Below are 14,423 nucleotides of genomic sequence, written 5' to 3'. Positions count from 1 at the left end.
TACGAATTATCGGCTTGTGAGTTCGATGATATATTCTCCGTGACAATTTGATAAAAGACATTGAGTCCGGAATTATTTGTCATCTACTTCTGATTAAGGTCGGTAAGCTGACAGTAACTTGCAAAGAACACGTTTGCACTGGTCAGCCCGCTGTTATAAAACTGAAATATTGTTGAAGAAAACGGCGTTGAACCCAAACAAAACAAAAAAATATTAATGCAAAAGAACAATTCATTTTTCTTTTTCTTGATATTAAAGAACATTCATTGAAGAAATTTATTGATAAACATGAACGCTTTCCACCGAACCAAAAAGGTACCACACGGAATTGCGAATTAGCTTGTATTATTTAGCTTACACCGCTCTGAATAGGCAAAGTTATGAATAAATGTCTAAAATAGAGTTTTCAATCGATATTTGAATATTTTTAACTCCAAAAAATGAACAATATTCATGTAGGAAGACAAGAGAGTCAGACCATTTTCACCTAAATTTTCCGTGAAAAATGCATACCCGCTAAAGGTTCTCTACGTGACAATTAGTGGCGTGAATTACCGTATAAAAATACACCTGCGGTGTCCAAAAATAGCATTCAAGTATATACTTGAGTCCAAAGCATCTTATTTCAAGACTTATAACAAACCGGAAGAAGAAAAGTACAGTAAATATCCACAATTAACCATTGTAAGACATATAAGATGTTACACCAGTCAAAAATACAGACTGATGCATTATCTTAGAATTGGCATTTATACTTTGGGGAATCTATGCTCTGATACTTTGCTCTATTTAGTCTCATTACAGGGTACGGTTTCCTTACTGAAAACTTTGCTGAAGTTGTCCGAAACTGATCTACTCTGGTGAACAATGTCAGCCAAAGATAAAATAACCCATAAACCATACAGGAACTGGGTGAGAGGAGCCCTCGGATTATACTTTCTGCAAGAAGGTCTCCACCCATTTACTAATGATATTGTTCGAGCAGAACATGCACAAATCTTAAAGAACCTTACGAAGTGCAAAAGTTGTGATATAGAAAAAATTGTTCCAGCGCATGCCGGCGGAAAGTGTATTCAGAAGAATAACATGAAATGCAACTGTAAAAAGAAGAAAGCAACAAAGCAATGCGCCACATGTGGCACGATCTATGACGAAATAGTAAATCGGCACCGTTTCAAAGATCCGAACTGGACGACTGATTGTTCTACATGGTACAAAGACCATTGGCAGTTTGCAAAATGTTTCCTGACAACCACAGCCAAAGAATCAAACAAAACTGCTGGCGCCACGGATGCGTCTGGGTTACTGAGTATAATTATAAATGGTATGTTCTTCGAGTCAAAACTTCAGTGCAGAATTGATCCAATAAATCACACTGATATTTTCAGTCAGGTAGGTACACATAAAATAATTACCTATTATTTAACATTTGTTGCATAATTCAACACATCAAGTTTTGTTAATTTTATATTTTCGACTTTCAATATAAGTACAGTTTCTTTTTCAAACTACTGACCGCAGTATTTTGTGGACGAAATGTAAAATGATCAATAAGTTCATGAATTACTTAAAGACAATATTTTGAACTGTTGTAAAACAGGCTATAAGTAACGCAATAGCCTTGACTTATTTGTACACAAATACATAAGGAAACTGTGATAGTATGAATGGTCCTTACTAAAAGCAGTGAGATAATTATTGATATAAAAATGAATAGCTATTAAAAAGTAACAGTTATATTTTGTGACAAAAAAACAAAACATTTACTAACCTTATACAGGCACGAATCAAAAGAAATGAAATTCTACACAACGCTACACAAGAATTGACGGATGACGAAGTGACCATATACCTAGAATCTATGAAAGCAGTGCTAGAAATACTAAGTACTGATTCAGCAGCTCAAGCAGCAGTAAAAAAGTTAGAAGAGGTTTGTTAAAAATATCTTAAAGTAGCCATACTGAGTGAACCTTCTGATAGATTATTGATGTTGCTTTTGCTGTTGTTTTCAAAAGGGAAACAGAGCATATTCGTTTTGAATAGTTATACATTATCATACCAAATGTCACACCATCAGAAACAATACAAAGATGTTCCGTGAGGACCATCGTACTGCAACAACATGACAACACGATGCGACAGCAGAAAAACACGATGCGGTAGCACGATAGCACGAAACGATGACATGACAAAACGATAAGATAACGCGATACTAATATCGTGTTGTCGCATCATGCTGTCGTGGTTTCGCCTCATGTTATGTTGTCTTCAAATTCTAATTTGAGTGTTCCGGTAATAGTTATAAAAACATTTGGACTGTATTTTTATTGCTAACGAGTGAAAAAAATACTAATTATATGCTAGAACTCCCGATTTTGTCAAGCCCGCTTGCGGAAGCGAAGACATAGTTGTCCAAGTGGCTGTTCGGTATATGTGCGTGCGTTTGTGCGTCCTTGCGTGCGTCCGTCCGGATTTGTTTGTGCGGACCATAACTTTGACATGCATGGAGCAATCTTGTTTATATGTGGCATGAATGTTAACCTCAGTAAGACAAAGTGTCATGCGCAAACCCCAGGTTCTTATCTTAAAGGTCAAGGTCACACTTAGATGTCAAAGGTCAAATTCAATAATGACTTTGTCCTGAGCATTCCTTCTTCGTGCATGGAGGGATTTTGATGTAACTTGGCACAATTGTTCCCCACCATGAGTCGTAGTGTACTGCGTAAGAACCAAGTCCTTAGATCTAAGGGCAAGGTCACACTTAGAGGTCAATGGTCAGATACAAGAATGTCTTTGTCCGGAGCATTTCTTTTTTATGCATAGAGGGATTTTGATGTAACCTGGCACAACTGTTCACCATCATGAGACGGAGTGTCATGCGCAAGAACCTAGAATTACTTCCCTTTCTTGTTATTATAGATAGCTTATATTGTAACTTTTTTTATTTACTGGTCGTAGGAAAAAATCAAGACTACTTTTCTGTAGTTTCTGTAGTACATCATGCATGTTACATCCAATTGTGAGGTGTGCTTTGTCCTATCTCTAATGGTAAGGATTTTTGTGTGGACTTAAAATATATATATTTTTAAAGATTTACTTCCCTTTGTTGTTACTGCAAATAACTTATATTGTAACCTTGCATTCTTTTTATATTTGGCATAAATGTTTGCCTCAATGAGATAGAGTGTCGTGTGCAACACCCAGTCCTTTTGACAGCTGACGGCTTAACATGTTGCCCGTGGGCATCTAGTTTATCATGTTTACGTGTTGCAAATTCTTCAGACGATTTAACTATGTTAACACTCAGACATTAAAAGCACTGGCCTCCAGACGGTACGACACGAAAAAAAAATCAAATATAGGTATCAAGAAATAAATACTATATTTTGTAAGAAAGCTTTGAAACTTAATTACTGACAAACTTTGTATTACGGGTGAATAACATGAGAATAAGTTGCATTTCAGATTCTCAAAGACGAATTAAACATTACACTAAGTGAAGAAGCCAAGGTAAATCAAGTCATTCAAACTGAAATAGAGGCCATCAAGGTTTATAGAACACTGGAAACGCAGAAAGAGGACTTGACTTCAGAAATGAATGCTGTTAAACTAAATGTAGAGCCGAAAAAACAAAAGCTTGAAGACGGACATGATGACCAGAAAAAGGTATGTATTTACATTGTATGATTACCTAATATAAAATATGAATGTTGAATCGCATGAATACTATGAAAACTGACACTCATTTGTTCATACTATGAAAACTGACACTCATTTGTTCATTTAGCACTATGTTCAAATCTTGTTTTAAGTATGTTTAACCTTCATTTTTGTGAGAAAAAAATAACACTTACATGTAAAAGCTATTAAATATGTACGAAAGAAAAGGACGTTCGTGAATTGGTTTAAATCATAAAATGATTTATAAATTTCAGAAAATAGAATCACATGAAGAAAGACTACAAATATTAGAAAAGAGAGTGCATAAATTGGAATATATCGCCAAACTAAAAGATACTGAAGAAAATCTGCAGATGAGGAGTAATTACCTGAAACACAAACGAGGTAACTTTACAATATTTAACACCATATTTGTTGTATCCATTGTATCATTTAAATAGCAAATGTGGATTATGTGTATTATCTTTTCTCTATGAAAACTGATATATTTCATCTTTATATATTATCATATCTTGCAATTCGATATCTTTCGACTTTTTGCAATAAAAGAGGGAAACATTTAATACGTTGCCTGGGATATATCGGTGTTTCTTTTCTTTTCAAATAACAAATGATATTTTTTATGTATTTTGAGATAACTTTTCCTTCAACAAAAATTAAAGTTGCTAAGTGATATTGGTAAAACGTCTGAATTTTTACCTTTTTACACATTAAATGAAATATGATGAAACTGGGTCGTTACCCATGCCCCAAACATATAAGAGATAGCAAATGTATTACAAATAAGTTCCTGTCTAAAATGTAGGAAAAATCCATTCGTAACTTTTTGGACCGCGACTGATTTGTTTTATGACGTCATTGAATCAGCAATTGCTTTCATATTTATTATCATTTGTCTATTTCAGCTTTCAAATTGTAAACCGATTTAACATATTTTTTTCATAAATACGTATTTTGAAACAACTTATCTGTTTCATTTTCAGTTTCCCCGCCTACAAGTGAAATTTACTTGTTTTATATATCTAAGCAAATCAAACTGGCTATCATCCGTCACCGGGCTCACGTCTTTTTAAGCCTCTTTTCAGGAATGTGTTGACGATAGTTTCAGTAATTCTTGTTTGACAATCTAAGAGTCGTAACAATCAAATCGGTTTTCATACCACATTCATAGCAGTAAGTCTAGAGTTTGAGGCGACTGTTAGTAAGAATAATGGTATGGATTAATGATGACATATTAAGTGTGTTCCCTTCAATGAATTCTCAAAAAAATAAATGTGATTTCTAACGGTAAATGAAAAGCTTAAGCTATATATGGTCTAAAAAGATCTTCAATTTGTATTCTCCGAAACTGATCAGCGTTTACAGAATTATAACCTGAAACAGTAGTAAGGAAGAAATGAATTAGACGAGGGTGAATCATAAGAACCAAGATGAAATAAAATGATTTAAAATATTCCAGTTTCAACGCGACCATATTCACATTACATTTGCTCTTCTGCATCTACGCAGTGTAAACAATTGTGCTTTTGTTGTATACCTTTAAGTTCAATACATGAACCATATGCAAATATATACAAATTTCATTTTTGATTGTTTCATGCTATTTAACACGTGTATTTTAAAAAAAGTATAATTTTGAAACCCAAGTGATCCTAAACGCCTACTACATGTCACTAACGCTATACCACTTAAACAAAAATATCAAAACAGGCGATATGTAAGAAAAAGGTATATTTAGAAATGAAAATTTCTTACCTAGTTTGATAATTGATTTGATCTCTAAAACTTACTCCCGGGAAGCCAGACGTCTGACGTCTACCACCTGTGAGCGTTACACCGGTAAGCATTTCAGACCATGGATATCAAACAATGGTACCTTCAATGCTGACAAGGAATAATATGTGCTTGACGCAAAATGCATAAATAAAGCCCTTGGATAACGAGTGAAATGTTATCGTTTAATGGAGGTTTCCCTTTAATAAATGATATAACCAAAACGACTAATTTTGAGATCATAAAAATAAAACCCGCTTACATCTAGTCTCGTATGTCAAGAACATTATACAGACGTGTTGACCCACTACATTTAAACGCCGTTCCGGATGGAAAGTCCTCAAGAAAAGTGCTAAATGGATCAATTAGCTACCTCAACGGATGTTACGACGAACTTATAAACATGTTTTTGTTGACGCTATTTTGAAATTGAACGGAAATGCCTTCCGAGGCACAATCAAGATTAAAGATGACAAAGAATAGAGTTGTACCCCTGGTGTCACTTACCCCTCCACAACTAGACTTGGCGGTTTTAATTGGCGCATGTTAATCTCCCCACTGACAGTCATACCTCACCATACCTAGCACTATATTTTGGTCTGACAGTCAAATCGTCCTTTACAGGCTATTTATAATAAAGAGGATGTTGCATTTTGTTACCAATCGGGTGAGTGAAATTCTCGACCGCAATATTGAAAAGATAGTGCATTGAAATACTTACATTCAAACCAAACCAGTTTTACACATACTGCCTGAACGGAATGATTCCATTTATTTGTTTATTTTGTTATATTGAACGTTGAACCGACACAAGTTCAGGTCAGATGGCGACTTTATACCGTGAATTATTTCATCACGGGTGTGCACCTTGGTAGACCACCAAGCTTCCGTAAGCCAGATGGATGGATTTCACGCATGAAGAATTCAACCAACGACGGTGAGGGGCAAGTGATTCTAAATGAACGACTTTAACCACTCGGCCACGGAGACCCCAACAACTCCCTTGTGGGAGACAGCTCCTTCATAGATATGTGATAATAACTAGTGGTGTATCTGGAAAAGTAAAAATATTGCTGCAGACAGGAATGACAAAGAATAGAACATTTTTTTTTTTTTTTTTTTTTTTTGGATTTAACGTCGCACCGACACATGATAGGTCATATGGCGACTTTCCAGATTTAATGGTGGAGAAAAACCCCAGGTGCCCCTCCGTGCATTATTTCATCACGAGCGGGCACCTGGGTAGAACCACCGACCTTCCGTAAGCCAGCTGGATGGCTTCCTCACATGAATAATTCTACGCCCCGAGTGAGGCTCGAACCCACATCGATGAGGGACAAGTGATTTGGAGTCAGCGACCTTAACCACTCGGCCACGGAGGCCCAAAGAATAGAACCTGGTCATGTAGATAACACAAAGCAAGCGACACATTCAGGAAGGCAGCAGTGCTATACATAATGCGGCATTTATAAATTTACCGTAAACAAAGCTTACCGGATATACAGAGAGCGGGCTACTATGTAATTCATTACAACATGTGAACTGCAGACCGACAGAAGAAAATCACATCAGCTATCTACATATAGGGAAGATGTTAAGCGCCTACTTACTCCCGCGATATTTCAAGTATGAAGTCAGATTCAACACGACTGCAAACATCGCCTGGGCCAACATCGCCTGGTCCGGGACGATACTGTAATACACCTATTTGTTCTAGCGTCAGTAAATTCACGTAAGTATGAAATCCTGTTTCCGCCATCGACTTTTCGGCTAAACAGATACGCGGAAATTTGAAATTAAGCATCTATTTTGAACTTTTCGTGCTATAAATTTACCGCGTAAAGTCGAAATCTTGAAGAATTGACTAGACAATTGTCGTGCAAACGTCAACTTTTCGATGTAGAATCAAGCGCGAAAAGTAGAAATTAAGAGTGCTAATTTCAACTTCTCGTGCTAAGATATTTCCTCGAAAAGTTGAAAAGTCGAAGTTTGTAACGCGACAATTATCGTGCAAATGTCAGCTTATCGACTGAATTTGTAGGGCGAAAAGTATAAATTTAAGTCATAACTTCTACTTTTCTAGCCAGTTCTTTGGCCGATAAGTTCGCGATATTATCGCATACATTTCGACTTTTCGTTTTAGAGTAAGGTTTAGTGTTACTTAGTTTAGGGTTAGGGTTAGTAAGTTAGTCCTAAAACTAGAACTTAGTCCTCATCTGGGATCAAAAAGTAGGTCACGAGGTCAAATCAAAGAAAAACTTTGTGTATGCGATAGAGTTTGTATTTTTTAATAAATCTTCATGAATTTTGGCCAGAATGATTGCCTTGATGAAGTCTAGGTCAGGTTGGAATATGGGTCATTTGCAGTCAAAAAAAGGTCACTAGAACAAATCAAGGAAAAAGCTTGTGTATGTGATAGAGGCTGTATTTTTCACTCAATCTTCATGAATTTTAGTCAGAATAATTACCTTGATGAAACCTAAGTCAAGTTTGAAAATGGGTTATCTAGGGTCAAAAAGTAGGTCACTAGATCATATCAAAGAAAAACCTTGTGTATGCGATAGAGGTTGTATTTTTCAATAAATCTTGATGAATTTTGGCCAGAATGATTGAGTGATGAAATCTTGGTAAACTTCGAATATGTATCATCTAGGGTCAAAAAGTAGGTCACCGGATCATATCAAAGAAAAACCTTGTGCATGCGATAGAGGTTGTATTTATCAATTAATCTTTATGAATTTTAGCCAGAATGATTGTCTTGATAAAGTGTAGGTCCTGTTTGAATAAGGGCCCTCTGTAGGTCACTAAACCTTGTGTATGCGATAGAAGCTGTATTTCTCATTTGGTCTTCCTGAAATTAAGTCAGAATGATAACCATAATAAAGTCTAGCCGAGTTTGAATCTAGGGTCTAAAACTAGGTCAGTATGTCAAATCAAAGCAAAACCTTGTGTATGCGATAGAGACTATATTTTTTAATTGATCTTCCTGAAATTAAGTCAGATTGATTGCCTTGATGAAATCTAGGTCAAGTTTGAATATGGGTCATCTTTGATCAAAAAGTACGTCACTAGGTCAAATCAAAGAAAAAACTTGTGTATGCGATAGAGGCTGTATTATACAATTGATCTTCACGAAATTAAGTTTTTGTAGAATTGAAATATAGGTCATCTAGGGTTAAAAAGTAGGTTGCTAGGTTAAATCAAATAAAAACATCGTGTATGCGATAAAGGCTGTATTTTTCTACTGATCTTCATGAAATTTGGTCAGAATGATAGCCTTGATGAAGTTGGAATATGGGTCATCTTTGGTCAAGAAGTAGGTCACTAGGTCAAATAAAAGAAAAACCTTTTGTATGCGATAGAGGCTGTATTTTGTATGATCTTCATGAAATTTGGTCAGAATGATTGTCTTGATAAAGTGTAGGTCAAATTCGAATATGGTTTATCTGGGGTCAAAAAGTAGGTCACTAGGTCAAATCAAAGGAAAACATTGTGTATGCGATAGAAGCTGTATTATTTAATTGATCTTCCTGAAATTAAGTCTGGATGATTTACTTGACAAAGATTTGGTAGAATAGGGGTCATCTAAGGTCAAAAAATAGGTCACTAGGTTGAATCAAAGAAACACCCTGAGTATGCGATAGAGGCTGTATTTTTCTACTGATATTCATGAAATTTAGTCAGAATGATAGCCTTGATGAAATCTATGTCAAGTTCAAATATTGGTCATCTGGAGTCAAAATGTAGGTCAATAAGTCAAATCAAAGAAAATACTTGTTTTTACTCAAGATTTTGCTCCGGTTTTAATGATCAGCGACCTTGGGCCATCTTGGTCCTCTTGTTTCTTGATTACAATAATTTACCCTACTTTCAGCAATATGTTCATAAAATCTTTCATGATGTTGTTACAATCAGTACCTGAACAAGATCAATATATAAAATCAATCAGGTTTCTTAATGCATTAAAGTATTATAGCACACATTCCACAAACAAAATCTTGCTTTACTAAATAAAAATCTCTGAACTTTTGCTCCGGATTAGTGGCTATTCGGTTTAGAGGCGTTCTACTGTTGTTCGAAACAATACTAAGGAGTTATTGATCCAAGCTTTCATACGATTTTTTCCGGAAGTTCATACCAAACTTGCTGGTTTCTGAAGGCGCAACCACTTTTCAAGCTTTGTCACCTCAATAATGTAGCCTTTTTCCGATCTTCTGGTCTGCTAGCGCCCTGGTATGAATGTGGACGGTAACGTCTTATTGGACTCTCAGAGATTACCGTTGAAAAAGTCATTGGAATAAAATATGTCAGTATAGAAACGCACCAAATACTTATCAATGAAATTCAATCTATACTGAATGACCATCCGCTTACCTACGCCTCTTCTAATTTTGAAGACACCTGAACCGTCAGATCACGTCACAACCATAAATTGTAATCGCAAAACAAATGACAACAGCGTATACTCTGCTTACATTTATCACTCACATATCACCAAAAATTAACGATGCTTAGTTTATTGAACATTTCTTATCAAGATTAAATTTAATGACGGCGGACTCAGTCCTTAATGACACTTCGCGAACAATACCGGAAGTGAGGATCAAGCTATCCAACGAAAAGTTTGGGAGATGATTCACAAGAAGGCAGAAATCTACAGAAGATTACACTGAAAGTTGCTGCGACCGAAGAGTTGATGCCGGACCTCTGGGGCTAACACGGCTGCGAAACTCCGGATCAGTAACATAATTTATAGCACTAAGCCTAAAGACAAATTCTTATATCACCCCCAGCCCCCCCCCCCCCCCCGCCGCCCCATACATGAAGGGTAGATGACTCCTATTGGTCTTGGGGTCTCCCCATCAACGGTCAAGGTCACAGCGGCAAAAATCCGTCACACATCATTTTCAATCAATAACTGGAGAACCATTTGACTTAGATCCTTCAAACTGCATATGGTTATAGGGGTTACGGAGTCAATGACTCCTATTGTTTTTGGGGTCATTCCATCAAAGAGCAATGTCACAATGGCTTGAAGATTGGAACAGTTTCCGATCAATAACTTGAACCACTTGACATAGAATGTTGAAACGTCATAGGTTGATTGAACATGCAGAGCAAATGACCCGTATTGCTGTAGGAGTCACTTCATCAAAGTTCAAGGACACGGAGGCCTGAAAATAAAAACAAAATCCGATCAATAACTTGAGAACCATAAAATTTAGATTGTTGAAACTTCATAGGATGATTGGACATGCAGAGTAGATGATCCTTATTGATTTTCGGTCACTCTATTAAAGGTCAAGGTAACAGGGACCTGATCATTGAAAACAATTTTTGATCAATAACTTGAGAATCACTAGACCCGGAACTTCATATGATGATTGGATATGCAGAATAGATACTACCCGTTAAGAAGATCTTTCCCGTTTGACAATTTTCCCGCGTTTCACTTTGAACAACTTCAAACAAAAAACCGATAGTTTGATATCGCCGCAGTATATACGTCACAGTCGCCAGCTGTCGTTTACTCTCGCAATGACAAGCGTGTAGGCAAATAAAAAATTGTTTGTTTTATCTATTGGTTTCTAATTTAAGATAACTGTTCAAATGCAGTATGAAAGTTCAACATTTCATTTTACACGAAAATGTAACGTCAACATATGCACATCATGGAAGGCACGTTCAACTTTCCCGCCAAAACACGTATAAGCTACCTCCTGTTTTACGAAACATTCAGAAAGTGTGTCGTTCTTAATAATAAAAAGCAGAATGGCGTTATTGTAGATAATGTATAAGACACTGTTTCAACAAAATACAATTTTGAAAGAATTTCAAGCAGTTCCATAAAACTAAGGATAAGGATGTCGTGTGGTGCATGTCTCGGCAAAACAGGTTTCAAAAACACTTTTATTAAATATGGGTATAACGCGAAAATTACCACTTTGTGATATATGTTGGACATACGATTTTTTTAATATTGACGATTGTTATGAATAATAAGACAGAAACTGTTCAGAAAAAGCATATGAAATATTAATTATCCACGTCTAAAAAAGTCTTACTTGTGTTTTTATTAAAGTATAAATCGAATTTTTGACAAAAGTCGCACACTGATCTTGTCAAAAGTATTTCGAATGCGGAAAAAAGGATATCTCTGAAATCATTTACCCACCATTAGCTTTAAATAAGCTCACCATTATGACATGTTTAGCAACAGCTGTTTGAGATGCAAACTGGTTTTGGCGATGGGAAGATTCGACTGAAAAATAGGTACAATCCCCAGCGCACAACAGTTACATCCAATTTTTTCGTAACGTCTTTGCAGAGAAAACATGTGACGTGTAAAAATTGCAGTTAAGGATTTTTTTAACGTTGGATCACATATTTGAGAACACAGTCCTCATAAAACATGTTTCGCTATGTATGTGACACTTCCATGAATCAGACACTGATACCTTTCTGTCAATGTCGTAACAAATGACATATTACCGATAACAAATATATGTTTAAGTGTATAAATATTGCATTCCTGAGAGGGTGATATGAAAAATGTTCACCGCGAGATATATGATTATCGACCGAGGCGCCAGCCGAGGTCTATATTCATATTTCTAGGGGTGAACATTTTTCATATTACCCTCTCAGGAATGCAATATTTATTTTATTATACCCAAAGCTTATGCTTATAAGGGACAAAGCATTTACTGGAAAATCAACATAATAATATATTTAACATTAAAAAGTAATTACTAACCAAATAATGAAGACAGAATTATAGAGTCTTTACTTGTTAGCACTCATAATTTGTGACGACTTTGCTGTGAAATAAGACCTTTTTGATAGATTTAGTCGAGACGTTTACATATCGCTGATCCCTATATTTATTGTAATATTTCAACATTGCGTCAATCAGTAGCATTCGAAAAAAGGCGATAAATTTCTTTTTTCTAAATGAAACATATAGTTTGAGAACTCATTTTCTTAGTTAGATCATTTCCAAACTTATTGTGGTAGTTTCGATTCAATATTTGATGAAAACTTGTTTTCGAAATATTTTGCACGTAGCATAAAAAAGAAAATTCGACCGTGTTCGCACATGCAAGAGCACCAGAAAAGGGAAATTTAATCCTAACGTATAATTATTTAAGCGCCTCGTCTGAAATCAATCTCTCAACGGGCGATATGAAAAAATAATATCACATGCACAGAAAAACAAAATAACGCTGTTGCGCATGTGATATGAAATTATGGATCATATCACCTGCGCAGAAATTGAAAATAACGATTTTGCGCATGTGATATAAAATCACTGTGGAATATGATATATTATTCAAGTTAAACTAATGGGAAATTTGCATTGGACATTTATGTGAGGTAAAATAAAAGCATAATATCTTTTCCTCGTTTATTATAGAATGCGCCACCCCTCATTTTTCAACGGTCTGTTATAAAATTTTCACAAATTAAAAAAGCGATATTTCCGACAGTGTTTTTTTCTCCATTTCGCTGCCATGACCACAAACGTTGTCTTTTCAATACAGCGCAAAATGACATACTTGATTTACATTAATTCGAATTTAGTTTTTGTTTCTGTTGTTGGATATAATGAAATAAAATCACAATAATAATAAAAGTAGATGTTATTTCGTGGCATTGTGCTCTCCTATACATGGCATACGCACGTTTATTGTACACGAGTGCGCATGTCAAAGTCAAATAAACGGACTTAGTCGACTATTACATTAGTGCATAACACAGTAAAACAAACCAATAGTCATGCACTGATGTAATAGTCGACTAAGTCCGTTTATTACCAATATTACATCTTTTATTCCAGAAATTGTTTTGAGAAAACCGAAACCACGTAAAACTTTTACCGAATAAGGGCACTCTATGAATTTAAAAGCAATAGCAAGACTACAAATTCGATAGGCTTATGCAGAAATATTTAAATAAGCAGAAATAAAAACAAATATAGCGGAAAACAAACAAAATTTTGATTTGGGCCTAACCGAGTGTTTGCCATCATGCCTATCGATAAACTCCGTCCATACTGAAATGTACACGCGCAACTCCCGATGACATGTCGGGTAAGCTTCAAACACACGTACCGATGTCAGGAGGGCAAACAGGTGTTTGAGTGATTCACAAGTAAACGACTGCAAACTGGCAAACAGGAAACTTCTTCTTAATGGGTTGTAACCATTATTCATTTCGGGGTCACTGTTACAGTATCAAAGGTCAAGGTCACGTGGGCTAGAACATGGAAACCCGTTTCCGGTCAATAACTTGACAAGTGATTGACCCAAAACTTTCAAACCTCACTGGACGGCAGAACATGCAGAATAGATGACCTTTATTGGTTTTGGTCACCCTATCAAAGGTCAAGGTCAAAGGGGTCAGAACATTGATACTATTTCCAATTCATATTTTGAGAAACTTCATATGATGACTGTACATGCAAAATAGATGATCCCGTCGCATTTCAGTCACTAAACCAACCATCAGTGTGTCCTTGATTTTCGCTTCTGTACCATACTTAAAAGTATTTTGAGTAGAAATACATAAAGTCAAGTATTACTAATATTAATATGTTTCAATAAGGAATTTACATAAGCAACATGTTTATGGAAGTATAAAAAGTTCTTATCATTCCAATAGAAAATGTTTTCTCAAAGATAATGGATGGCTTCCCAAGGGAATGGCTTCTTAAAAACATTCTAGGAAAATATTGCTTGAATATATCATACAGCATAGCAATCTTAAACGACACAGGAAGGCTTATACTGTAGTAATCTCTTCTATCAATTACTAATGAACGGAAACCCCTTTTGTTGGAATGAAATCTTAAAGTAGCCCAACATTTTTGATTAATAGTATAAGGTTATATTGTTTTTGTTATATAGTTCAACGTTCTAAACGAACTCAGTATCTTAATGTTAAAGCGTCCGCTTCGACGGTGAGAG

General features: G+C 35.6%; 1 protein-coding gene across 1 annotated transcript in view; it reads left to right on the top strand.

Moving 5' to 3' along the window:
* Nucleotides 1–208: 208 nt before the first annotated feature.
* LOC128553701 (uncharacterized) overlaps nt 209–14,423 on the top strand; it is a 54,473-nt gene continuing 40,258 nt past the window's right edge. Inside the window, exons 1-4 of the mRNA XM_053534876.1 lie at nt 209–1,392; nt 1,781–1,930; nt 3,466–3,666; nt 3,936–4,065. Coding sequence (XP_053390851.1) covers nt 868–1,392; nt 1,781–1,930; nt 3,466–3,666; nt 3,936–4,065 — 1,006 coding nt within the window. The 5' untranslated portion in view covers nt 209–867. The remainder of the gene's footprint in view (nt 1,393–1,780; nt 1,931–3,465; nt 3,667–3,935; nt 4,066–14,423) is intronic.

Source organism: Mercenaria mercenaria, unplaced genomic scaffold (assembly GCF_021730395.1).
Source record: "Mercenaria mercenaria strain notata unplaced genomic scaffold, MADL_Memer_1 contig_4217, whole genome shotgun sequence".
Lineage (NCBI taxonomy): Eukaryota > Metazoa > Mollusca > Bivalvia > Venerida > Veneridae > Mercenaria > Mercenaria mercenaria.
This window is presented reverse-complemented; position numbering and strand designations above follow the sequence as displayed.